At 49.5% G+C, this 25,442-nt stretch overlaps 3 protein-coding genes across 4 annotated transcripts in view; 2 read left to right on the top strand and 1 right to left on the bottom strand.

Moving 5' to 3' along the window:
- The window catches only part of ZSWIM5 (zinc finger SWIM-type containing 5), a 122,559-nt gene extending 112,346 nt beyond the window's left edge, over window positions 1–10,213 (top strand). The window contains exons 12-14 of the mRNA XM_037069627.1: window positions 5,820–5,983; window positions 6,471–6,552; window positions 7,285–10,213. Coding sequence (XP_036925522.1) covers window positions 5,820–5,983; window positions 6,471–6,552; window positions 7,285–8,147 — 1,109 coding nt within the window. The 3' untranslated portion in view covers window positions 8,148–10,213. The remainder of the gene's footprint in view (window positions 1–5,819; window positions 5,984–6,470; window positions 6,553–7,284) is intronic.
- Window positions 10,214–10,913: 700 nt separating this feature from the next.
- UROD (uroporphyrinogen decarboxylase) lies at window positions 10,914–14,325 on the bottom strand. 2 transcript variants are annotated; one of them, XM_037069656.1, is made up of 10 exons: window positions 14,232–14,325; window positions 13,459–13,571; window positions 13,259–13,338; window positions 13,120–13,182; window positions 12,705–12,902; window positions 12,422–12,583; window positions 11,907–12,044; window positions 11,635–11,735; window positions 11,487–11,553; window positions 10,914–11,155 (listed from the first exon to the last, which is right to left on the bottom strand). In XM_037069656.1, the coding sequence occupies exons 1-10, from the start codon at window positions 14,249–14,251 to the stop codon at window positions 10,994–10,996; spliced, it is 1,104 nt and encodes a 367-aa protein (XP_036925551.1). In that variant the 5' UTR covers window positions 14,252–14,325; the 3' UTR covers window positions 10,914–10,993. The 2 variants fall into 2 exon arrangements, with proteins under 2 accessions (XP_036925551.1, XP_036925552.1); XM_037069657.1 differs by lacking the exon at window positions 13,120–13,182.
- Window positions 14,326–16,309: 1,984 nt separating this feature from the next.
- Window positions 16,310–25,034, top strand: HECTD3 (HECT domain E3 ubiquitin protein ligase 3). Its single transcript, XM_037069601.1, has 21 exons — window positions 16,310–16,948; window positions 17,136–17,296; window positions 17,568–17,660; window positions 17,740–17,875; window positions 18,153–18,268; window positions 18,351–18,464; window positions 18,601–18,683; window positions 19,077–19,242; window positions 19,468–19,549; window positions 20,223–20,405; window positions 20,556–20,608; window positions 20,786–20,850; window positions 21,015–21,118; window positions 21,362–21,481; window positions 21,597–21,686; window positions 22,639–22,845; window positions 23,120–23,249; window positions 23,369–23,443; window positions 23,542–23,623; window positions 23,764–23,844; window positions 24,006–25,034. The coding sequence occupies exons 1-21, from the start codon at window positions 16,580–16,582 to the stop codon at window positions 24,088–24,090; spliced, it is 2,595 nt and encodes an 864-aa protein (XP_036925496.1). The 5' UTR covers window positions 16,310–16,579; the 3' UTR covers window positions 24,091–25,034.
- Window positions 25,035–25,442: the final 408 nt, after the last annotated feature.

The following is a 25,442-nucleotide window of genomic DNA, read 5'->3' as shown; positions in this document are numbered from 1 at the left end:
AATAAGTGAGCCAAAAATTGATAGAACTGTAAGGAGAAATGGAAAAATCTATCATAGCTGGAGAATTCAGCACCCCCTTATAGTAACTGACAAATTACAGCAGCAGAAAATGAGTAAGAATATACTTGAACGGCACCATCAATTGACTGGATCTAATTAATATTTATAAAATACTTCATCAAACAACAACAGAATACACATTCTTCTCAAGCTCACATGAAATGTTCAGCAATATAGACTACGTTCTGGACCATAAAACATACTTCAGTAAATTTACAAGAATAGAAATCAGATAAAGTATACTCTCAGACTACAGTAGAATTAAACTAGAAATCGGTAACAGAAGGATAACTGAAAAAATCCCAAAATACATGGAGATCAAACAACACACTTCTAAGTAATACAGAGCCAAAGAAGTCTCCAGAGAAATTTTTAGATATTTTTTGCTAAATGAAAGTTAAAATTGAACCGATCAAAATGTGTGGGATGCAGAGAAAATGGTGCTTGGAGGGAAATTTACGGGATTCAATTCATATGTTAGAAAAGAAGGAACCCTGGCTGGTGTGGCTCAGTGGATTGAGCACTAGCCTGTGAAGTGAAAGGCTGCTGGCTCAATTCCCAGTCAGCATACATGCCCAGGTTGCCGGGTCCCCAGTTGGGTGCATTTGAGAGGCGACTGTTGTTTCTCATGCACATCAATTTTTCTCTCCCTCCCAAAATAAAATCTTTTTAAAACAAAGAAAATAAGGAAATGTTAAATCAATAATTTATCACCTCACATGTTAGGATGGCTATTATCAAAAAGATGAGATAACAAGGATGTGAAGAAGAAAGGACCCTTTTGCACTATTGGTAGGAATGTAAATTGGTACAGTCACTATGGAAAACAGTATGGAGATTCCTATACTTCCATTTTTATTGCATTGCAGCTCTATTCACAGTAGTAAAGATTTGGAAACAGCCTGGGTGTCCATTGACAGATACATGGATAAAGAAAGTGTGGCCCTGGCTGGTGTAGCTCAGTGGATTGAGCACAGGCCTGCGAACCAGAGGATCGCAGTTCGATTCCCAGTCAGGGTACATGCCTGGGTTGCAGGCTGGTTCCCTGCAGGCCAACTCCCAGCAGGGGACGCAGGAAAGGCAACCGTACATTGATGTTTCTCTCCCTCTCTCCTTCCCCTCGAAAGATAGATAGATAAATAAATAAATAAATAAAAAATAAATGTAAAAATCTTAAATAAAATGTCAGCTAATTGGATCCAACAAAGTATAGAAAAAGTGCACACTATGACCAAGTGGGATTTATTTCAGTGATGTAAGGCTGGTTCAAGTACTTGAAAAGTAATGTAATCCACAGGCTTAAAAAAGAAAGATCATATGATTATATAAGTAGATGCAAGAAAATGATTTGACCAAATCCAGATGTGAATTTTTTAAATCCATGATTTAAAAAAAGAAACTCAGCCAACAGGAGTAAAGCAGACTGATTCGGCTTTATAAAGAACAACTTCAACTTTATAAAGAATAACTACAAACAACTCCATTAAGTATGGAGTAACTACTTAAAGAGAGTAACTACCACCATACATAATGGAGAGAAACTAGATGCCCCCCTGAAAATCATGTATGAGATAAGAATGTCCTCTCTTATCACTCCCATTCAGTATCATACTGGAAATTCTCGCTAAAGCAGTAAGATAAGAAGGGAAATTATAGAGATTAAGAAGGAAGAACTAAAACTGTCTTTGCTTGCCAATGACACGATTATGTAGAAAATCTCAAGGAACTAACAGTAAATTAGAACTGTTTATAAGTGATTACATCAAGCATACAAGGTTAAGACAGAAAAGTCCATTGTTTTCCTATGTAACAACAATGAACAATTTAAATTTGAAGTTAAAAACAATACCATTTATATTAGCACCCAAGAAAAGGACTTAGGAATAAATCTAACAAAATATGTACACACAATATCTATATTAGCAAAATATAAAACTTTGATGAGAGATAAAAGAAGATGTAAATAAGTAGTTCATGTCCATAGAGAGGAAGACTCAATATGATTTTCATGTCAATTCTTCCCAACTTGATCTATAAATCAATATAATTTCAATCAAAATCCCATGATATTTTGTGGGTATTGACAAACTGTAAAGTTTACACAGAAAAACATAATACCTAGAATAGCCAACACGATATTAAAGAAGAACAAAGTTGGAGAACTTAACACCACCCAACTTTAAGACTGTAAAGCTGTTATAATCAAGATAGCGTGGTATTGGCCAAAGAACAGACAAACGGTTAAATGGAACAGAATAGAGAGCTCAGAAATAGACCCACACACATAAGGCCAACTGATCTTTGACAAAGGGGCAAAGAATAGTCTGTTCAGCAAATGGTACTGGAAAAACAGGATACCCACGTGCCAAAAAGTAAATACAGACACTGACCTTTTTATGAAAGCTACACCTTTCATAAAAATTAACTCAGAATGGGTCAGCGACATAAAGTAAAATGCAGAACTGAAACTAAACAGAAAATAACAGAAAAATCTAGGTGACTGAGTTTGGCAATGACTTTTTAGATGTAATACCAGAAATGCAATCCATGAAAGAAAAAAGTTGATAAATAGGATTTCATTAAAATGAAAAACTTCTGCTCAGTGAAAAACACTGTGAAGAAACTGAAATGATAAACCACAGACTGGGAGAAAATATTTGTAAAACACTTTCCTGATAGAGGATTTGTATCCCAAATATACAAATAACACTTAAAACAACTAAATTTTAAAATGGGTCAGAGACTTGAACATATGTCTCACCAAACAAGACACACAGGTGTCAAACAAGCATATGAAAAGATGCTCAGATATGTCATTAGGGAAAAGAAAACAAAAGTGAGATACCACCACATACCTATTAGAATGGCTTGTCAAAACCCAGGCAACACCAAACACAGGTGAGGATGTGGGGCAACGGGAACTCTCATTATTGGGGATGCAAAAGGTGGAGCCATTTTGGAAGGCAGTTTTGCAGTTTTTTACAAAGCTAAATATAGTATTATCATATGATCCTGAAATTGTTCTCCTGTGTATTTACCAAAGTCAGTTGAAAACCTGTGTCCACACAAAAACGTGCACACAAATGTTTGCAGCAGCCTTTTTGTAATTGCCTAAAACTGGAATCAACCAAGTGTCCTTCAAAAAGTGAATGGATAAAAACAACTGATAGGTCCAGACAGTGGAATAGTATTTACCAATAAAAAGACATGAGCTATCAAACCACAAAAAGACATGGAGAACTTTAAATGGATATTGCTTACTGAAAGAAGCCAGTCTGAAAATGTTACAAACTGTAATCTAACTTCATGGCATTGTGACTGTGGACAGTGAAAAGACCAGTAGTCACGGGAAGAATGAAGAGAGGGATGAATAGGTAGGTGTAGCACAGATTTTTAGGGCAATGAATCTATTCTGTATTTTACAATAAAGGGATCCATGATACTGTGCATTTGTAAAAACCATAGACCTGTGTAACCACAGTGGACCCTAACATAGACTATGGACCGCAGTTAATAATGTGTGAGTGTTGATCCATCAAATATACCACACTGATGTAAAATGTTAATAACAAAGGAAACTGGAAGTAAGGAGATGGGATATATGGGAACTCTCTGTACTGTCTGCTTAATTTTCTGTATACCTGAAACTACTTTGAAAAAAGTATTAATTTTTTCTATCCTCATCTGAGGACTTTTTTTTTTCATTGCTTTTAGAGTGAGAGGAAAGGAGAGAGAGAAACCTTGATGTGAGAGAAACATCAATTGGCCACCACTCGAACATGCCCCAACAGGGTACAAACCTACAACCTAGGCGTGTGCCCTAACCAATATTCAAACCTGTGACCTTTCAATTTACAGGATGATGCTCCAATCATCTGAACCATACCAGCTAGAGCCTATTTTTTTAAGATTGTATTTATTTTTAGAGAGAGAGGAAGGGAGGGAGAAAAATGGGAAGAGAAACATCAATTGGTTGCTCCTTGTACAGCCCAGACCGGGAACTGAACCTGCAACCCAAGCATATACATTCTGTTCACAGAGAATCGAACCCATGACCTTTTGTTCTGCAGAATAATTCCCAACCAACTGAGCCACACTGGTCGGGGCAGGGCCAAAATCTATTCATTAAAAAAACTTTTTAAAGATAATAGAAGAAAAAAAGGTGATCTCACCCTGGCTGGTGTGGTTCAGTTGGCTGGAGCATTGTCCTGTAAACTGAAAGATTGCAGGTTCAATTCCTAGTCAGGTTACATACCTCAGTTGCAGGTTCAGCCCCTGGTCAGGGCACATTTGGGAGGCAGCTGAATGATGTTTCTTTCATATCAATGTGTTCCTCTGTGTGTCTCTTTCTCTGCCTCTGTCTCTGTCTCTCTCTCTCTCTCTCTCTGCTCCCCCTCCCCTTTCTCTCTGGAATCAAAAAGAAAAGACAAAAGGTACTTTCTTCCATAATCCTGACACCCAAAGACTACTACTACTAAGACATTCATATAAATATTCCTGGAGCCCTGACTGGTGTGGCTCAGTGGATTGAGTGCTAGCCTGCAAACCAAAGGTCGCTGGTTCAATTCCCAGTCAGGGCACATGCCTGGGTTTCAGGTCAGGTCCCCAGTACGGAGCACACAAGAGGCAACCACACATTGATGTTTCTCTCCCTCTCTTTCTCCCTCTCTTCCTCTCTCTCTAAACGTAAATCAATAAAAATAAATAAATATTCCTGGAGATTTTCTATTCACATGTATGTATGCACATAGCACACTATACACACTCTGCTACTTAGCTTTTTGTAAAATCCTCACTGGAGGATATGTTTATTGATTTTAGAGAGAAGAAAGAGAAACATCAGTGTGAGAGAGAAACACTGATTGGTTGCCTCCCATATGCACCCCAATGGGGGAATCGAACCCACAAGCTAGGTATGTGTCTTGACTAGGATTGAACCCCTAACGTTTGGTATATGGGACAATGCTCCAACCAAGCCACCCAGCCAAGGCCTTATTTCTTTTTAATAAAACTAGAATCATAAAATATTACCTATATACAAATTATATATAATTCCTACAACAACCCTAAACAATATCATTTCTATTTTATAGGTGAAGTAACTGGTAAAGGGCTGAAACTAGGTTCAATTTCCAATGTATTTTATTCCAAAGCCTATTTCTTCCCACCGTAATTCTGTAAAACATAAGACCTACTTTTTGTTCTATGTTTATTTCACATTTACTCCTCTGTAAGATATGCCAATCTTTCATACACCATACTGCATTCATACAGTGGCCTTCACTTCTAAGGCGTAGGTGCTTTTCCTGGGGTGCATTCCTTAACTGTGTGTCCTAGTACTTGGTTTAGAATTCTTACCTACTGAATAGGAAATAGTGACCCATGTTCTTTGTGCTCCAAGGAGGCAAACAATGGAACTGGCATACTTTTTTGGCAATAATATGGCTGCCTGTCTTCTGTATAAGTAGCTCTCAAAATTCAGGTGTTCATGAAAATTATTTCTGAGACCTAAAGAGAGTGAGGGGTAGAAGCAGATGAAAAGGTGAAGAGAAGTGAATTCATGTGGGTGATGGGGAAGGAAGCAGCGTCCTGTGGGTACAGTGGAGATAGTGCTCGACCATCCGGAAGGGATGGCGGCATTCAGAAGCATTCAGTGAATTGACCGCAGCCACTTCAACCAGTACCTGTTGTGATTGGTGGATCATTCAGGGAAGCTTTAAAGAAGACCCTGTCCCTGCCCCTTCTCTTGGTACCTATAGGGGATACTCTGAGGCTTCGAACAATCCTGGAAGCAATACAGAAGCACATCCATTCTTCCTCCCTCATCTTCAAACTGGCCCAAGATGCATTCAAGATTGCCACTCCCACGGACAGTAGTGCTGACAGCACCCTGCTCAACGTGGCCCTGGAGCTGGGGTTGCAGGTATGGAGGAGTGGGCCATCCCAGCGTTAGGCTTCCGGCCTAGTGATAATTGATAGAGGATACGGTCCCAGCGGGGCTGGGCATAGGCCGGGTCTGGTTCTTTCTGTGTCCCCACAACACAGCTTCCAGCCTAGGCGCAAAGTAAAAACTCTATATAAATCGGGCTCCATTTTGAAGTTAAGTCCAGAAGCAACATAGATTTAGGCTCCATGGAGACCCCAGCATCTCCCCACCCCAGTTCCCATTCCTGAAGGGAACGGCACGGCATGGTAAGGAAGGACTTTGTTAGAGGTTATCGGTGAAGCCCTCTGATTTGTAGGAAGTGTGGGGCTGAAATGTAACAAACCTATCCGTACTTATTGGGAGAAGTGGCCATGTAAAGCACCAATAAATACTTGTTTCATAAAGAAATGGCAAACGGAAGTAGGGAGAGGGGGTCCATAACAGTTGTGTTTAACTCACTGGTAATGCCTCTTTTTTTGTTCAGGTGATGAGGATGACCTTATCAACCCTTAACTGGAGGCGCCGGGAGATGGTGCGGTGGTTGGTGACATGTGCTACAGAAGTGGGTGAGTCTCCTACCTCCCTCTACACCAGGGTAAAGGATTGCTGGGCCCTACTCTTGGGACAGCACAGCAGATCATTAGAGCTCTCATAGTCCTATTCCTGATGGCCTGAGAAAGGATGGGGCTACTGGCAGAAGAGGGTCTCTGTTCAGACAGCCCAAGTTCTGCCATCTCTGCTTGTACTGTACCCAGATGTCAACAGCACTTTGACTCTCTGGTCAGACACATCTGAGAGAATGAGTTTTCAACCATCAGTACTCAAGTGCACCCCTGTGAGGTAGCTGACTGGTGGTTTGGTCCCAGTCCCTGTCCGTACTTCTGAGAAACCCCAAACAACTTGAAGGCTCAGGACCCCATCTAGAGTCTAAAGCCCCAGCATAAGACTCTACCCTGAGAGGCCCCACTTCAGCCAGAACCCCCAGGCAGATCTGCAACCCCTGCGTTGGGGCAAGCAGACTACAGGCTCTGCTGCTCCATCCTTGTGAAGGGCTAAGAGTGCCTGCAGAGACCTTCAGTCCTCTGACCTGGGGAAGGAAGGGGTGGGAAGAGACCCCAAACAGGGTGTGGCCATCCGGGAGGCTCCCCATGCCCCGGTTTGCCTCAGATCATCTCAAGGCTGCGGAGGAGAAAGGAAAACTCACCTGTGCAGGCCAAGTTCTGACCCTAATTGGTAATCTGGGCAGACCCGGATCGGGACCTGGATGGCCACGGCTGAGCTCAGGCTCTCCCTGACAGGTGTGCGGGCCCTGGTGAGCATCTTGCAGAGCTGGTACACACTCTTCACCCCCACCGAGGCTACTAGCATTGTGGCTGCCACAGCCGTGTCCCACACCACTATCCTGCGCCTCAGTCTTGACTATCCACAGCGGGAGGAGCTGGCTAGCTGTGCTCGCACACTGGCCCTGCAGTGTGCTATGAAGGATCCACAGAGCTGTGCCCTGTCAGCCCTTACACTCTGTGAAAAAGACCACATCGCCTTTGAGGCAGCCTACCAGATCGCCATTGACGCAGCTGCTGGTGGCATGACCCATTCACAGCTGTTCACCATCGCCCGCTACATGGAGCTCCGTGGCTACCCGCTACGTGCCTTCAAGCTGGCCTCACTGGCCATGAGCCATCTCAACCTGGCCTACAACCAGGACACCCATCCAGCCATCAATGATGTGCTCTGGGCATGCGCCCTTAGCCACTCTCTGGGCAAGAATGAGCTGGCGGCCCTCATTCCCCTGGTAGTGAAGAGCGTGCACTGTGCCACAGTGCTTTCAGACATCCTGCGGCGCTGCACAGTGACTGCGCCCGGCCTGGCTGGCATCCCAGGGCGCCGCAGCTCTGGAAAGCTTATGTCCACTGACAAAGCTCCACTGCGCCAGCTGCTGGATGCTACCATCAATGCCTACATCAACACTACACACTCACGCCTGACACACATCAGCCCTCGCCACTATGGAGAGTTTATTGAATTTCTGAGCAAGGCTCGGGAGACTTTCCTGCTGCCACAAGATGGCCACGTGCAGTTTGCCCAGTTCATCGACAACCTCAAACAAATCTACAAAGGCAAGAAGAAGCTGATGCTGCTGGTGAGAGAACGCTTTGGCTGAGAAAGCAGACAGCTCACTGCTGGGGCAGCCTGGGCTCCCAGGTACCAACCATCAGGTCAGGCCAAGGACACTGAAACATTTGTCCACCCTGAGAGGACTCGAAGCACCTTTGGCTGAACCACAGGCCATAGGGCTGAGCATGGGGAGAGTCTGGCTCTAGCCAGTATGCCTGCCTTGGCAAGATTTTCACATAGCCCACTGTTCCTGGAGGAGCTGGGTCCTGCAGACCAATCAGAAACCTTACAACATGCCACCTCACACTCCTGTATCCTGCGTGTGTCCTGGGCACTGGCCCTCTCTCCGTTGGCAAACACAGAACACTGTTCCGTCTCAGGGATTGCTTAACCAGAGAAACAGAAGCATTTATGGTACTGTAAATATTATAGTATATGTGTTGCCAATTACATTGTAAAGTTATAATTATTTATAACTCTGGTTCTAATTTGATGGGTACTTGAAACAGCTGTGGGTAGGAAGATAGGCCTGTTTTCTGAGGAGACTCACACCATTTCTCAGGTTTTCTTTGCAGAGTATATGCTGTTGGCAGTAGAAGAGTGAGGGTGGAAGAAAAATGGCCAGTTAGAATAAATCCCAAGTCTAGTCTATGCAGAAACCCCAGCCTACAGACGGGGCACCTATAGCTCCGTGGTGGGTGAGGGGCAGGGCCAGGACTGGACTTGAACTTTTGCTGCACGAAGCCATGAGGACACTGAAGCTCTTGCTCCTGCTCCACACAACCTCTAGGAGCCTGCTGAGCTCCTGAGAAACAAGTGCAGGGAGAAGGTGAAGGTCTGGGAGGCCACTGGCTCATAGTATTCATTTGCTGTGGTCACCTTTGTGTTAAAGAGTGTCTGGCTTCATCTCTAATTACGTATGTGTATATATCTGTATGGCTAAGTACATATGTCTGTATGCTTAGATGTATCTGTGTGCCTGTATGTGCACATACATGTATCTGTGTGAACACGTCTGTGTGCTGGACTCTGGGTTTCTGTGTGAGGGTATACACATTTGTGAATATGTAAGAATACTAATTTGTGTTCATGTTTGTTGCACGTTTAGTGTGTGTGGGCACACATGAGTGCATGTGTATAAACATGTTTGTGTGTACACCTGCTCTTCATTGTTCTGTCTTTCCATGTGTAACATGTAGGTATATCTGTGAATTCATGCCTGAGGATCTGCATAAATGTGGCTCTTTTTTTACCAGATCCCTTCCCAATTCCTTAGTCTCTCTCACCAGCTAAATATGTTCCCCATCTCTGTGCCTCCTTTCTCTGTCACCAAACAAGCTTCTAAGCACGTCTCCCTCTACCTTAAGAGTGGCTTCTTCAGCTCCACAGTTCTCTTCTCACCCTGTACTTGCTTTCTTCCCCTGCCTCGCTACCTCAAGCTTTGTCACAGTCCCATTGATTACTGACTCGGAGGCTGGGGCTGGGATGCATTTGGCCTTTCCCTTTCTGATTAGTTTCTAGCCCTAGTGGGCAACCTCTGTCTCAGCCCTGGCTGACCTCGTGTATGATGTTCCTGTTACCTTCCTGCCCTGTGCTCAGCCTGGAATTCCCATAGGAGGTAGCAAGGGCATTCAAGTCATTTGGATGCCAGTGTCTTGGTGTTTACTGTTCTAGGTTTTAGTTCCTGAGTAGGGGGTGGGGTGAGATAGGGAGAGGGTGGTATAGCTAGAGTGTGAACTAAGGACCTGTCTGCTTTATTTTCCTTTCTTTGACAAACTGATCATGTCACCCTTTTTTCCCTCCACACTAACCAGGAAGTTGTATTTGCTGTTGGTGGCTAATGAAGTCTTACTGTTCAGCCATGGGCCCCTACAACCTCTCAGCCCAGTAGGTTGGTTTAAAAAAAAGCCACTCCCATTTCTGTATCATGATTGCCATTTTTTAGCAAGTATGTGAACTCAGAGTGCTTTTCTATAAATAAATCATGGATCACAGAAAAGATCATTTCTGTGAAATCAGAAATTGTGTTCTCTCAATAAATGGGGCCCTTCTGTCTCTTCTGCACCACCCTGGCTGGGACAGGGAGCTGTTGGGGCCTATACTGCAGTGGGTTTCTAGTGGTATAAGATGTGCAATGACAAATGAAGGTTTCCCACCACACCAGACCCCTCTCTGGGGCTCACAGGCAGCTCAGAGCCTTGTCCCAGGAAGTAGGTATCATCGTAATGGCCAGAAACTCCAAGATCCTGAGAAAATTAGAGGGCATGCAGGACCACCCTGAGCGCCGTAGGGACCTCTGGCGTCAGAGGCCTTCTTACCTCAGCGACACAGGTCTAAGGCTCTACTCCTAAGCAACCCAGCCCTCAGTCTTTGTGTCCTCCCCTCTTTGATATCTTTTGCTATCAAAGCTAAATAAAGGCTTCTCAGCTTCTCCCTGCTTACCTAGACTCCATCTTCCTTGAAGGCCTCTCTGAAATAGTCTAGCCATTCCTGTGGCCCTCTCTGATCTACACCCCTCCCTCCTCAGACACAAAGCCCTGTCAGTTTGACCTCATAAGCTGTGGGGACCCAATTTGTTGGCAAAGGTCACAGCTCCGGCTGTTAGGAAAATCTACCTGAGCCCATTTGCTCTGGGGTTTGGAGAACTGAGGACACAATGGTGGTGAGGGCCCTTACATTAAGTCCTATGGCACCTGCTTCAATACCTGCATTCCAGGCGTTTGGGAAAGGGCACAGAAAGAAGCCCCGGGGAAGGAGCAGAGGCTATGAAGGAACTGAAGATAAGGACACACAGATAAACAAAACCACATGCTAGACTCCAACTCTGGGACTTTTATTCTCCTGGAAACAATATTCTGTGTTGGTGGAACTCGAGGGGAAAAGAATGTATGCTCACTTCTGTCGAAGTGCACGTGAGTATTTGTGCACGGCATCTACAAAGGCCCCCACATGCTCTGGCTCCATGTCAGGGTAAAGTCCATGGCCCAGGTTGGCAATGTAGCGCTGTGGCCCAAAGTCATCCAGCATCTGCTGCACCAGCCGCCCAATCTCCTCCTGGGGACCAACAGGGCACTGGCTACAGGGAGGGCCAGCAACCTCTCCTCCTTACACGTAACAGTGATACACACATATGTAGGCATGATTCTACTTGGTGTTATTCATTCAGTCATTAATTCAAAAAAATTTACTGGATGCCTAGGATGGACCAGGCACTATGAAAACACAACAACAACAAAAAGAAATTCCTGTCTTCCTAAAGTTCACATGGTGTGTGGGGGGTAGAGGGGAGAGGCAGACATGAAAACACACAATATACAACCATATCTGCGGCTGTGCAGTGCACACAGACAAACTCGCAGACACACCCAGGGGCCCTGGTTGTTACCTCAGATGCATACAGGGCACACGGGTCCAGGTTGCCCTGCAATGTCACGCTCTTCCCCACACGTTCCCTGGAAGCAGAGTCGATGCTACGTTCTAGTCCCGGCCCATATGGCAACTGCACCCCCTCTACCTCCCGCTCCATTACTCACCGGGCTTTCTCTGGGGTCACTGTCCAGTCAAGCCCAACTACCTCGTAGCCAGCCTGAGCCAGCTCCTCCAGAGCAAAATGTCCATCCTTAGCAAAGACAATCTGGGGGAAACAAAGGGCAGATTCCTGAGGCTACAGAGGGCCTTTGCTCTGCCTACTGACCTACTATCTTAGCTGTGCCTTTGCTGCCCTTCAGTGGCCACTTCATTCCATGCAGGACTTACCCTGAAGGTTCCAGTCACACCTTCTTCGCTCATCCTCCCCCATTCTTACCATGGGCACCGGTGCCAGGCCTGCCTCCTGCAGCCTGGCCTTTACTCGCTTGGCCACTTCACGGATGTAGGGCAGCGCGAACTTACTGAAGAGCTGGGGGCCCAGATGTCCTGCATGGGACTCAAAGAGCTGCAATGCCTACAGTGAGGTGGTGGTGAAGAGGAACACTTAACACACACAAAGGAAGTATCTCAGGCCCACACACAGAATGGGTGTCCATGTTCCCCCAAGTGACATCAACCCTTCATACTGCCTACACCTATTCACCCAGTTCCAGTCAAAAAGTTTTGTCTTTTCCTCCAGGTCCCAGTGCTACCTTTGGTCTTTGAACACACGAAACATTAGCACCCCTGCCGGTGTCAGGGTGGACTCAGCTGCCCCAGCCAGGTCACTGCAAGCCAAACTTCTTTCATGCCTGGCATTAAGACGCCTACCCTCTCAGGTGCAGGGACCTATGTTGATTCTGGTCCTTAAATGCTAAACCCCAGCCTATCTGTCTCTCCCTCAGGACTTACCTGGGCACCAGCAACCACTTGTCCCACCAGATATGGTACCAGAGCATCAGTAAGGATGCGAAGCAGCTGGTGACTGGCTTTTGGTCTCTGGTAAAGCCAGCGCTTGGCCTGAGCCATGGTGCTTGAGCTGCCACCCTCAATCATGTATGTCATCAGAGTCCACTGCAAAAAGATACAAAGAGAATGTCACAGGTGTAGAAGTCTGACACTTCCTTCCCTTGTCTATATCAGACCTGCCAGAGTGATTTCCCCGTGCCCAAGTACCTGCCCTGTTCCACATTACCGGGGCACCAGCAAAGCCAATCAGGGGCACACGTCCGGCCAGGCGTTGTCGAGTGAGGGTGATGGCCTGGAATACATAGGCCAGCTCGGAGGCCACTGTTGCTGGATCCCGGAGGCGCTCTAAATCCCGCTCCTCTCTTAATGGCTCTGGGAAGCTGGGGCCTTTGCCAGGCACCATGGTCACCTCCATGCCCAGTGCCTGAAGGGGAAGAAAATATCTGTGCTTGCAACCTGTAACTCCAGGAGAAAGGCTCTGTTCAGCCCATATCAGGAAAGAGGAAAAGGAGATTAAACCTCAGCGAAACCATCTCTTCCAGCCTAAGTTTTTCCCACATCCAGTGAGGATAAGTGTCCATCTTGAGCCTCACTGTCTATTCCCTTTTTCATCCATTCCAGAATCAGGTTTGAGTGGGTACCTGGGGTACAACAAGGATGTCGGAGAAGATGATGGCAGCATCCAGAGGGAAGCGACGCAGTGGCTATAGGGAATAGAAGACAGGTTGCTATATTGTGAGCGGAGGGCATAAATCCATTCCCTCTTTTGCGGCCCCTCACCTGCAGAGTCAGTTCACAACAGGCCTCTGGGGATCGACAGGTACTGAAGAAGTCCTGGGTAGCCCGAGCTTCCCTAAACTCTGTAGACAGGGGATAAAAGGCAGGGCTCAGCCTTGAAGAACCTCTATAGCTCCTCCCTGTGCCCCACAAACTTTTTGCCCTCCAAAGTTTTACCTAGATTCCCAGGCCCTGACCCTGACCTGGTAAATAGCGGCCTGCCTGCCGCATACACCAAACCGGAGTGTAGTCTGTGTCTTCTCCCCAGGCTGCTCGCAGGAATGTGTCATTCTTCAGCTCTGGGAAGCCCTGGGGTCTGGAGATGGGGGTTGGAGGTGGGAGGCTGGTGTCAGTAAGCTACGCTGAAAGTGGGGGAAGGCCCAGGTTCCTAAGGCGGATTCAGTCCAGCACCGTTATCTGCCTTCACCAGAACAGCTCCCAAGCTGTGGCTCCCGGCGCACTTCGCCTCCTCTCTGCCTATCAGGTGCTGCACAAGACTACAAGGACCCGCGCTGGGGCCTCTACCCTACCACAGTCCCAGCTTCCCCAAGCTCAAAGCCACTGGAAAGACTGGCGAAGGCGGGCGGCGGAAAGCCCAAAAGGATAGTCGGAGGGTCTCTGGATCAGAAAATCACGGAAACAGGGGAGTATAACTGGGCTAGTTCCAGGTCTGGGGGCTAGTCCAAGGAGGGCTCAGAGTTGATGGTCCGGAAATAGGGCTCCTAATTGAGGATTAGAAAGTCCTAGGAGCATCCCCTAAATGAAGGTCTGGGGGTCGCAGTCCGGCTAGGCGGACCCCGGGATGGTCTCAGGAACCCATGATTGGAGGATTTTCGGGATTCCGGACTCTGGTTCAGGTGGACCTGGGACCCTGATTCCCAGGACTGTCCAGGGAAGGGGGTACAGGGACAGATCCTTCAGGTGGAAGACCCAAGTCAGATGCCTCGCAGGTAGGAGTGTGGTGCAGAGAACTCACCCGAACCCGTTCACCTCCATGGTAAGATGTCTGTAACTTCGAGCCAGTCCCACTTCAACCTGGGTCTGAGCTGGCCCCTCCCCAAGCTCCGCCCCTCCCTGGACTGAGTCACGGAGGTAGCCATGTTGGAAGTCACATGATCAGACTATAGCTACCGCTACCCGGCAGCCCCGGCTGCTGCTTGGGGGACTGCCGGCCTCGTTTAACCATAAAGTCGAGTGTAGCGACGCAGATCAAAAAAAAAAAAAAAAGGAACTTTCCTCTAAATTACCGTTTACCGTGACTTGGGGAATTTGCCCTTCTCTGATGAGCTAGAAATCCCGAAGTCTCAGCCTAAGGTCTCACTTTCACTCCCATTGTCCATGTTTCCAATGGTCTGATGCTTGGCCAGCTAGGCATACAGTGGATTATGGAACCAAACTGTACAGGAAACCGAAATCATTAAATATTTCAATTAACTACTAAGGGCCTATAATAAGTACAAAAACATAACCGCTTCCTTTAAGGAGCTACAGACTGATGGGGGAAAGAGAAATCAGCAATCACAGTAATGTTCTCCGAGGAAAAGGCTAGAAGCAACTAGCAAGAGCTCCTCACTTAACTAGGGGAAAGCAGTGAGGGTATTCCGAGCAAAGGGAACAGCATGTGTAAAGCAAAGAGGCTAAAGAGCAAATGGCTAGTATTATGAAACCCAGAAGGTCAATCTGGTGGAATTAAAGAGGCTGGGAATGTCTACAGAGTTTAGGTCATGCAGACCCCTTGTGAGGTGCATTGGTCCTCTGTATGCTGTAGCAGTGTTACAGCATACAAATAGCTTGAAGAGAAGGAAAGAGAAGCACTGGGTTCCCAATTTTCTAGTGAGAAAAAAGTGGAAAACTGTCAAAATTACATGGGATCATTTAATATTAATTTAGTGATAACTTCAATTATTTGAAAACCATATCAAAACAGAGTTTCCACCCAAGTGTTCATCAACAGTTGACTAGATAAACAAAATGTGTATACATACAATAGAATATTATTCAGCCATAAGGAATTTAAGTTTTGATACATGCTACATTTTTGTAACATTATGCTTAGTGAATAAGACACAAGGGACAAATGTTGTCCCACTCACATGAAAAAATCCAGAGTAGGCAAATTCATAAGGCAGAAAGTAGATTACAGTTTGTTTACCAAGGTCCAGGGAGAAGACAATGAGGAGTTAATTGCTTAGAGGGTACAGAGTTTCTGTTTGGGGTGTTTAAAAAGTTTTGAAAATATATTATTGTGCACTTAGAATGTATTAAAATGGCAAATTTTGTTATGTACATTCTATCACAATTTTTTAAATTAATGTAATATGGACCCTGGCCTGGTAGCTCAATCAATTAGAGCATCTCATCTCCATATGCCAAGGTCGTGGGTTCAATCCCAAGTCAGGGCACATACAAGAAGCAACCAATGAATGCATAAGTAAGTTGCACAACAAATCAATGTTTCTCTCTCTTTCGTCTTCCTCTCTCGCTCTAAAATCAATTAATTAAAAAAATTAATTAATGTAATATATTAGAAGCTATTGAATTGTACAGTTTAAATGGATGAATTGAATGGTATGCAAATTATATTTAAATAAAACCTTTTTTTTTAATGGGAGAAGGGGACAGTTTCTTTTTCTTCCGTGATTGTACTTCACCAACAGCTCCTGTCTATCTTTTTTGCCTCCTCCCCTCCCACCTAGGCTTCTCCTCTCTTTGGTTTAAAATTGCCGGGAGAAGCTGGATAATGACCACTAGTAGTATCGCGGGATTTGGATTAACAACCAGGATCAAGCCGGAGTGACTCAATGCTCCTGTCAGTGCCAAGGGCTGGGGAGGAGGTTATTCTCCCAAATATTTTAGTCTCACTGTCTCTAGGATAGGGAGCCCAAGAGGATGTTCATTTTAAAGATTCTTCTGGTTGTATAGTAGTATGACTTACTGGCGAGAAGGTAAAACAGGAGGCCAGGGGACCAGAAAAATGGAGTTGCAACGATCCAGCCTGCGTAGGATGGTGGTCTGAATAAGGATGGTAGCCGTGGAGATAAAATGGTAGTAGAAATAGGGATAGCAAAGGGGAGATTGATCGGGAAAAACTACTGAACCTGGGTCTGTTTGGCTGAATGGGAGGCACAGAGGTAATTAACGTGCTTGAGGATCCGTGTACACAGGGCAATACAGCAGCAGGTGCGCTTAGTCCAGAACTTACGGCGAAGGCTGGCCATAGGCGGGGCAGAGCTCAGTGGGAAGCTCAGTGAGAAGCTCTGTCCACCTTCCCGGCCGCTGCTCCGAGAGCCGGGTCGCCCCTGGGCTACCCTCTGCCACGTCGCCATGGCAGGCCCGGGCCCGGGCGCGGCGTTAGAGACCCCACGGCAGCTGCTGGGTCGAGTACGCTTCCTGGCGGAGGCAGCGCGGAGCCTCCGCGCCGGACAGCCGCTCCCGGCGGCGCTGGCTTTCGTGCCGCGCGAGGTTCTCTACAAGCTTTACAAGGACCCGGCGGGACCGTCGCGTGTGTTGCTGCCGGTGTGGGAGGCAGAGGGCCTGGGGCTCCGCGTGGGAGCTGCGAGCCCGGCCCCCGGCACCGGCTCCGGGCCCCTACGCGCCGCCCGCAACAGCATCGAACTCCGGCGCGGCTCCTGCGTGCGCACCACAGGCGAGGAACTGTGCAACGGCCACGGGCTCTGGGTGAAGCTGACTAAGGTGCGCCCTGGCTTGCCCTGGGCCCTGCAAAAGACACTCGGGGCCTGGAAAGCCCCTGGCTGTTCCCCTCTTCTCCCTATATTGAGGTGGCATTGCATTCGGTGCCCTTTGCCTTGGGCTGGGCAGGGCAGGCCCCTGGACATGGGCAGTTCCCTGACACCTGCCCCCATCTGACGCATCCCTGCAGGAGCAACTGGCGGAGCACCTGGGTGACTGCGGGCTGGAGGAAGGCTGGCTACTGGTGTGCCGCCCGGCAGAAGGTGGGGCCCGCCTCGTACCCATAGACACTCCCGACCACCTCCAGCGACAGCAACAGCTATTTGGAGTGGACTACCGCCCGCTGCTCAGGTCTTGCACTTGGAGGGGCGGGGCTCACTGTCAGTCCGCTGGGGTCCCTAGGAATTGGAAAGTAGTCTGGCACCGCCCATTAGGTGGGGTACCGAAGGAAGGCCGGGTTCAGAACAGGAAGGGGCGGGGCCTGAAGGAGCTGGGGTGGGGCTTCTGCTGGTGTAGTTTGGAGCAGACAGAACTCTGGATAAGGTTCCAAGCTTTGGGTGGATTGTCCTGCTGCCTGCTGATGTCTCCCCCATTACACCCCGTCCCCACACTCTGCCCACAGGTGGGAACAGGTGGTAGACCTTACATATTCACATCGCCTGGGATCGAGGCCTCAGGCAGCCGAGGCATACACGGAGGCTGTACAAAGGCTACTGTGAGTGAGCTTGGGTGGGATGGGGAGGAAGGAGCTCCAGGTCTGGGACCGACCTAATTAGGGACTTGGGGTTGCTTAGCTATGTGCCCCCGACGTGGACCTACGAGTGCGACGAGGACCTGATCCATTTCTTGTACGACCACCTGGGCAAGGAGGATGAGAACCTGGGTAGCGTGAAGCAGTATGTGGAGAGCATAGACGTTTCCTCCTACACGGTGGGTGCTGGGACTCCTCCCACCCCCAGCAAGACGTAGTCACATCTTGCTAGATCCAGAACCCGCACCTCTAGACGGGGGCTAAACCTGAATCCCCACAGGCCAGATGCAGTCCAACCCCCTCACCTTAGAAATCCTATAGGAACCCTTAGATAATTCCACCTACCTAACACAGACCCACTCTTCTCTCTCGTGTTCTCTGACCCAAAGCACACTCCCAGTGCAGGGATGGGGGTGGGAGGGTGAACACCGATCCCACCTCTCTACCCCTCCCCAGGAGGAGTTCAATGTGTCCTGCCTGACAGACAGCAATGCAGACACCTACTGGGAGAGTGATGGATCTCAGTGCCAGCACTGGGTGCGGCTTACCATGAAAAAGGGCACCATTGTCAAGTGAGTGGGCTCCAATAGGGCAGGTGGGTGAACTGTATGTCCATGAGTGTAGGAGACTCATGTGCTTACTCTGACCCCCTAGGAAGCTGCTAATCACAGTTGATACCACAGATGACAACTTTATGCCTAAGCGAGTGGTGGTCTATGGGGGCGAAGGGGACAACCTGAAGAAGCTGAGTGACGTGAGCATTGACGAGTAAGCGAGCTGGCCTGGGTGGGAGGTGGGACATGATCCTAGCAATGGGGCCTGGCCCGGCTTGGAAGGTTTGGTGAGACTGCAGCAGTCCCTGAAGGCGAGAGATATCCAAAGTGCCTCACATCTGTCTCCTCAGGACACTGATCGGGGATGTCTGTGTCCTAGAGGACATGACTGTCCACCTCCCAATCATTGAGATCCGCATCGTTGAATGCCGAGGTGAGGCCTAAGGCTATAAGGAGGGAAAGGGAGCCCCATTGTCTGGAGGAGGGCTAGCTGGCAGTGAGTGTGGAGAAAAGGGGATGGGCTTGAAGTTGAGATGAAGGTGACAGCTAAACTAACTCCAGGATTTGAACCTTTGGGGCCTGAGCCAGGAGGGAGCTACCAGGTATAGACCTGCCTTAAAGCCATAGAGACTTTTAGGCTCACCTGGAAGAGGAACTGAGTTGGGACCCTCGGGCATTACAGCATTTATAGTGGTGGATGGATAGAAGGGATATCAGAGGTCCCAAGAATCTAGGGACAAAAGGCTAAGCACTAAGGAGACATTCTCCCCGAGGACCAAGGAGGCAACAGGCACAGTAAGTGACCTCACTCTGACTTTTCCCCCAGATGATGGGATTGATGTGCGTCTTCGAGGGGTCAAGATCAAGTCCTCAAGGCAGCGAGAGCTGGGGTTGAATGCAGACCTGTTCCAGCCCACCAGCCTGGTGCGATATCCGCGCCTGGAAGGCACTGACCCGGAAGTACTGTACCGCAGAGCTGTTCTCCTGCAGAGGTAGCTGTGGTCCTGGACTTGCCAGTTTTCCCCTTCCCCTGTCCTGAGCTGTATATGTATATGTGGAGGAGATCCTTAAGGTCTTATACTGTAAGCTGTTCAACTTCAAGTGTCAGAGTAGCCCCTGGGTGCCAGTTGCTCCTGTACCTGTGTGTTGGTGACTGAGGGGGTATTACATCCCTCCCAAAAACTTCAGCTGCAGTTGCTTTTACCCACCAACCCCAGATTCATAAAGATCCTAGACAGCGTCCTACACCACCTGGTACCTGCCTGGGACCACACGCTGGGCACTTTCAGTGAGATTAAGGTGAGTCTGGTCCAGCCAGTGCTGCTCTCGGCAATGGGCTCCCTCTTTCTGATTGTGCTATCATTCACTCTTCAGCAGAGAGTTCTTAAAATCTACTCTAGGCCTAGACCTTTCCTGGGCTCTGAGTACATGAGAAGAAAGCTGAACATGAATAGTCAGGATCTAGCCTTTGGGGTGCTAACCCTCAGATAGTGTGTGTGTGTGTGTGTGTGAAATCCACAAGGGCTGGGGGAGGAAAGGTGACAGCATGGGTGGGACAAGTTGCATAAAAGGTACATATGGGAGTTATAGCAACTCCAGATGACGTGAGAGAGGCGTACTAGCAGCATCTTTAGGACGTGACTATGGAATGGCGATGAGGCCTGGAGGGGTGGGCAGGAAGCAGGCCCTGGTAGCAGAGGGCACCGTGAGGCGGGCTGTGAAGCAGGGACTTTATCCCAGGTCAGTGTATGCATCGGAAGGGTCTTAAGTAAGGTAATGACAAAGGTGGATAATTTCGTTTTATAAAGCTCCCCCTGGTGACTGGACTAAGGGAGGGTCTGGGAGCAAGGATAGGAATGGACTAGGCTTGGACTGGAATGGTAGAGTTGGGTCTAGGCATAGAGGAAGCTTCCAGGGTCTGGACACAGGCTGACTGCCTACCAGTCCTGCTCTGGCCACCTTTTCTCACCAGCGAGTGAAGCAGTTCCTGCTGCTGTCTCACCAGCGGCCAGGCCTAGTGGCCCAGTGCCTGCGTGATTCAGAGAGCAGCAAGCCCAGTTTTATGCCACGCCTGTACATCAACCGGCGCCTTGCCATGGAACACCGTGCCTGCCCCTTAAGGGACCCTTCCTGCAAGAATGCTGTCTTCACCCAGGTCTGGATCCCTGGGGTCATACTGAGGGAGGGTCAGTAAGGGGCTTAGGAGGCTGGGCCAAAAGGGGCCTGAGCAAGGTCTTTGGGCCAGAGTGTGGCCAGGTCCCGACACAGACTTTGCTGCCACTCCCTCCTCTTTCCCCCGCCCCAGGTTTATGAAGGCCTCAAGCCCTCTGACAAGTATGAAAAGCCCCTGGACTACAGGTATGGCCTCAGGGTAAGGGACTTTTCAAAGCAGACATGTACATATGTACACCCACACACCGCCCGGGGCACCCCTCCTCATTACCCCTCTGTAGCCCCACTCCTGGCTGGCGTCTGGGCTGGGGAATCATCCCGAGGCCTGGCCCAGCATGATGACAGGTCCGCCCTTATTTACAGGTGGCCCATGCGCTATGACCAGTGGTGGGAGTGTAAATTCATTGCAGAAGGCATTATTGACCAAGGTGAGGCCCTGAAGGAGGGTAATAAGTATCCTGCCCTAGGTAGAGTGATAGAGAGGCTTCTCGAGTCACCAGCTGACCAAGCTAGGAGACCTGCTTTATTATTCCCATCATGTGGACTGGAGCTCTCGATTGCCCCAGCTGAGGGCATCTCTCTGTTATTTCAGGGGGTGGTTTCCGGGATAGCCTGGCAGACATGTCAGAAGAGCTGTGTCCCAGCTTGGCAGACACCCCTGTGCCCCTGCCCTTCTTTGTGCGCACGGCCAACCAGGTAATCTCCCACTCCTGCCTCCCAAATTGTTTCTGCTGTTTTGTCTCTTCAAGCCTTGTGGTACCAGGCTGAGCTAGAGAGGGGGTAGAGGGGGTCTGAGTTGTCCTGGGCAGCCTCTGGGCACACAGGGGACGAGGAGCCATTATACATTCAGAGGGATCACTCAGAGCCCCCAGTGGAGCGTGTTCAGGGAACAAAGTAGGTCCATCCCTTGCTGTGCTGACAGCTCTGTCTCGGGGGCAGGGCAATGGCGCTGGTGAGGCCCGGGACATGTATGTGCCCAACCCCTCCTGCCGAGACTTTGCCAAGTACGAGTGGATTGGACAGCTGATGGGGGCTGCCCTTCGGGGTAAGGAGTTCCTGGTGAGTAGCCTAGTCTGCACTCCATCAGACCAGCCCTGGGTTCTGGAAGGAAGGAGGGCCAGCCAAGCCTGGGGAGCTCAGGATGAGAAGACGTTAGTGAATACTTGTCGCACAGGTCCTGGCTCTGCCTGGTTTTGTGTGGAAGCAGCTGTCTGGTGAGGAGGTGAGCTGGAGCAAGGACTTCCCAGCCGTGGACTCTGTGCTGGTGAGTAGGGCTTAGAAGCAGTGTGTCCCCTGCCCAGCCGCTAAAGGTTGCTGTGCCCCAGGGCTGTCCTGAACCTCCTCTCACCACATACATGCTCCTTCTTCAATCACATCTACTCCTATGGTTTCAACTGCTGTCCATGTTCTGGTGACTCCTAAACCTTCACCTCCAGCCCCAGCCTGTCTTCGAAGCCCGGAGCCATTCGTGCCCCAGCCTGCGGGTTATCCCCCCTGTGATGGCGCACACGCTCGGAGTCCCCAGTCTACTGCCCTCTGGAGCTCCCTGTCTCGGAGTGGCACTGCCACCCACCCTTTCCCCTGCCAGGACCCTCAGGCTCATTCCTCACTCCTCTTTCTTCCTCACCCCTCACTCTGTCACATCTTCTGGAAGCAGGTTTTCCCATCTCACTGCTACACCCCTGGTTCAGGCCACCTTCCTTCTGAACCACCCCCTACAAAGCCAGTGTCCCTGTCTATTCTTGCCAGCCGATCTCCAGTGGCCAAAGTAATTTAGTTCACACTCCTCATTAATCCTTCAATGGCTTTGCCTTGGGCGCAAGATAAAATGCAGAATCCAGAAAGCCCCACATGGCCCATGTCTGTGTGGTTCGCATTCAGGTTCCAGCCAAACAGATTCCTTAGGTCTTTTGTTCTTTCCACCTTTTCCCAAAATCCTCTCTCCTGAATTCCTTACAGCCCAACCAAGTCCCAGCCATCCTTTGGGTCTCAGCGTAAACGCCGTTCCCTTCAGGACACCTGCCCTGGCCTCCAAGCCTGATTACATGTGGCCTTGATGCTTTCAAAGCCCTTGTACTGATCCCCTCACTTCTCCCATGGCCCTGCATGGGGACGTCCTTGCCTGGCTGTCCTGCTTCCCTGTGAGTATCTTGAGGAAGAACAAGGACTGTTTCCACAATGAAAAACTGACCTTCATGCCTCTATCTAACCCCTAGGTGAAGCTCCTAGAAGTGATGGAAGGAATGGACAAGGAGACATTTGAGTTCAAATTTGGGAAGGAGCTAACATTCACCACAGCGCTCAGTGACCAGCAGGTGGTAGAGCTGATCCCCGGGGGTGCAGGCATTGTGGTGGAATATGAGGATCGCTCCCGTTTCATCCAGCTGGTGCAGAAGGCCCGGCTAGAGGAGAGCAAGGAGCAGGTACTGCCCAGGGGCCAGAAAAACAGAGAACTTTGGACAACTTCTAGTAGCCAAAGCCCAGCCTGACAGGGCACTAGCACCCAGTCCCAAGAATTCTGGCCCCCACCCTCCCTCTGCCCCACATCCCTGCTAATCAGCAGAGGACCAAGATACCCCCAGTGCTGAGCAAAGACCGCATCCCTCATTATCTCCATCACTAGAGGCCAAGTGGCCCCAAACACACTGAGCTGGAAGTTGTGCCCTCTTCCCCAGCCAGGCCTTTCCCTCCCACCAGGTGGCAGCCATGCAGACAGGTCTGCTGAAGGTGGTGCCACAGGCTGTGCTGGACTTGCTGACCTGGCAGGAGTTAGAGAAGAAGGTGTGCGGAGACCCAGAGGTCACGGTGGACGCTCTGCGCAAGCACAGTGAGTGTGGGGTGGGGCGGGGCGGGGCGGGGCGGGGCGGGGCAGGGCAGCACCGGGGTAGAGCTTAGGCACTGTGTCCTTCGGGAGGCAAGAATGAATTCTGACTTTGTCACCACCAGTCCGGTTTGAGGACTTCGAGCCGCCTGACACACGGGTGCAGCATTTCTGGGAGGCACTGAACAACTTCACCAACGGTCAGTGGGAGAGGGCATAGTGATATACCTGGGGCTGACTCCACTGTGGGCCGCGGAGTCAGGCTGGAAGTGCAGACACCGATTTCCTTTCCATCCAGAGGACCGCAGTCGCTTCCTGCGCTTTGTCACAGGCCGCAGCCGGCTGCCCGCGCGGATCTACATCTACCCGGACAAGCCAGGGTGAGTGCGGAGGGCAGGTCCGAAGCGGGCAAGGTCCAAAGGGGCCGTGGCCAGCCTTCTGCCCAGCCCCCTACACAAAAACATGTCAGACCCCTGCCCTGTGCCCCCGTAATTCTTTCTGATCTGTGGCCTCTCCACAGACCACAGACGCGTGACACCACAGACGCACTCCCCGAGTCTTCCACCTGCTCCAGCACCCTCTTCTTACCGCATTATGCCAGGTGGGTTTCCTAGGTTCGGGCCCAGAGTGGACAGCGGGAGAAAGGTGACATGCTAGGGTGGATGAAGTACTGAACTGTACAAATTGGAGCCCCTGGTAGTGATGGGGGGCGCTGTACCTGACACTGACCAACTCCCCGCCTCCACCCCCACCCGATCACAGTGCCAAAGTGTGCGAAGAGAAGCTCCGCTATGCAGCTTACAACTGCGTGGCAATCGACACCGACATGAGCCCTTGGGAGGAGTGAGTCGGCGCCAGGGGGCAGCCCTGGGCCAGCAGTATCCTGCTCAGCCTTGCCTTGGGCGAGACACCTCACCTAGACCAGCTGGGGTCTGCGCTCTTGCTCTGGGCATGAGCTGACGCACTCAGCAGAAGCCGGCACCCTGGGTTATGTAGGGGTTGTGAGTTGCCCCTGGTGACTCAGCCCCGCAGATGCTGAGCCTGCGCATGCTGGGGCTTGCTTCCCGTGTTACTTAGCCTTTGTGAGAGGGAACCTTCCACAAGCCCAGTATAAGCTGCCAGGCCTGAGTTACTTGAAGGAAGCCTTCTAGCTCCTTACCCACCACGGACTTTGCTTCAAATTTTGGCTCCTCTTTTTTTTTCAATTTGTTTTTCTCTGGTTCAGCCTGGACTCGAAACTAAAAGCTATGTAGGATGGTGGAGGCTCCTCCCCAAACAAGGTGTCAGGGATGGATAGGGAGTGATGGTGGTCTTTCTCCTTAGTCGCCTGCCCCAGGAATAAAGCAACAACTGAGCACCTCTCCCTCATTTACTGGTCTTTTCCTCCTCTTCCTCCATACCCACAATGTGAGCTCCCTCCCCCTTCCTCCCACATAGTCCCAGCTGACAAGTGCCACTGCCTTCCCTGGGCCAGAACCTACATCCACTCAACATTAAATCTTCACTGCCACTAGCGCCCCGCATCACTCACTTCTGCATTACTGCCGGCCTGACTCCCCTTCTGTCTCACTCCCAAGATTCTGCACAAGTTATGGCCAGTTATTTCCTCTCTGAAATCTTCAATAGCTCCTCTGTACCCAACTCTAAAATAAAGCCTAGACTTTAAATTAAACCGACTTCTAGGCCGTATGCATGTCCCTGCCCCACCTCTCTCTCCCTTCAGGGCCTCCATGACACTCCATCAAAAAAATGTCTTGCACGTGGGAAAGTTGAATAAATGGCTGAATTCATTCCTTTAGAATGTCTTTATTGGTCTCCTGAGTGATATTAGAGAAGGCTTTTCCAGGACTTCACGGTCCTGCTGGGAGCCAAGGAAATGTCCATCAAGTGGGAGTGGTGGGCTTCTTAGTGGCAAACGTTAAACCTGGAGCTGAGCAGGGAAATAAGGACCCTGCTACCCAGAAGGGAGGGGGTCGCCTGGCATCATCTGGGGTGTGGCGATTTGGGATATGTGAGTCCTTCAGGAACCAAGTAGGCAGAAGAATCTGGGATCAGGGAAGAAGGACAAAGCCTGAGGTGGCTGGTAAACCACCCAGGTCAGGATTTTGGCAGAAGAGGAGGCAGCAGCATGGCTACCCATCCCCACTATGCCTCCAGTGGCCGCACAGCTAAGGTGCAGTCTCGAAGAACAAGCACCCT

The sequence above is a fragment of the Sturnira hondurensis genome, unplaced genomic scaffold, assembly GCF_014824575.4.
Source record: "Sturnira hondurensis isolate 20B ecotype Veracruz unplaced genomic scaffold, ASM1482457v3 Scaffold0018725, whole genome shotgun sequence".
NCBI classification, from domain to species: Eukaryota; Metazoa; Chordata; class Mammalia; order Chiroptera; family Phyllostomidae; genus Sturnira; species Sturnira hondurensis.
This window is presented reverse-complemented; position numbering and strand designations above follow the sequence as displayed.

What these genes read in the sequence shown, in the direction of transcription:
- UROD (XM_037069656.1), bottom strand. Translation starts at nt 14,251, where the DNA reads ATGGAGGTGAACGGGTTCGG. An exon ending in ATGGAGGTGAACGGGTTCGG is followed by an intron (nt 13,572 to 14,231) that starts GTGAGTTCTCTG and finishes CCCCATCTCCAG; the next exon opens with ACCCCAGGGCTTCCCAGAGC. An exon ending in GTTGTGAACTGACTCTGCAG is followed by an intron (nt 13,183 to 13,258) that starts GTGAGGGGCCGC and finishes TATTCCCTATAG; the next exon opens with CCACTGCGTCGCTTCCCTCT.
- HECTD3 (XM_037069601.1), top strand. Translation starts at nt 16,580, where the DNA reads ATGGCAGGCCCGGGCCCGGGCGCGGCGTTAGAGACCCCACGGCAGCTG. An exon ending in AGAATGCTGTCTTCACCCAG is followed by an intron (nt 20,406 to 20,555) that starts GTCTGGATCCCT and finishes CCCCCGCCCCAG; the next exon opens with GTTTATGAAGGCCTCAAGCC. An exon ending in TTGTGCGCACGGCCAACCAG is followed by an intron (nt 21,119 to 21,361) that starts GTAATCTCCCAC and finishes TCTCGGGGGCAG; the next exon opens with GGCAATGGCGCTGGTGAGGC.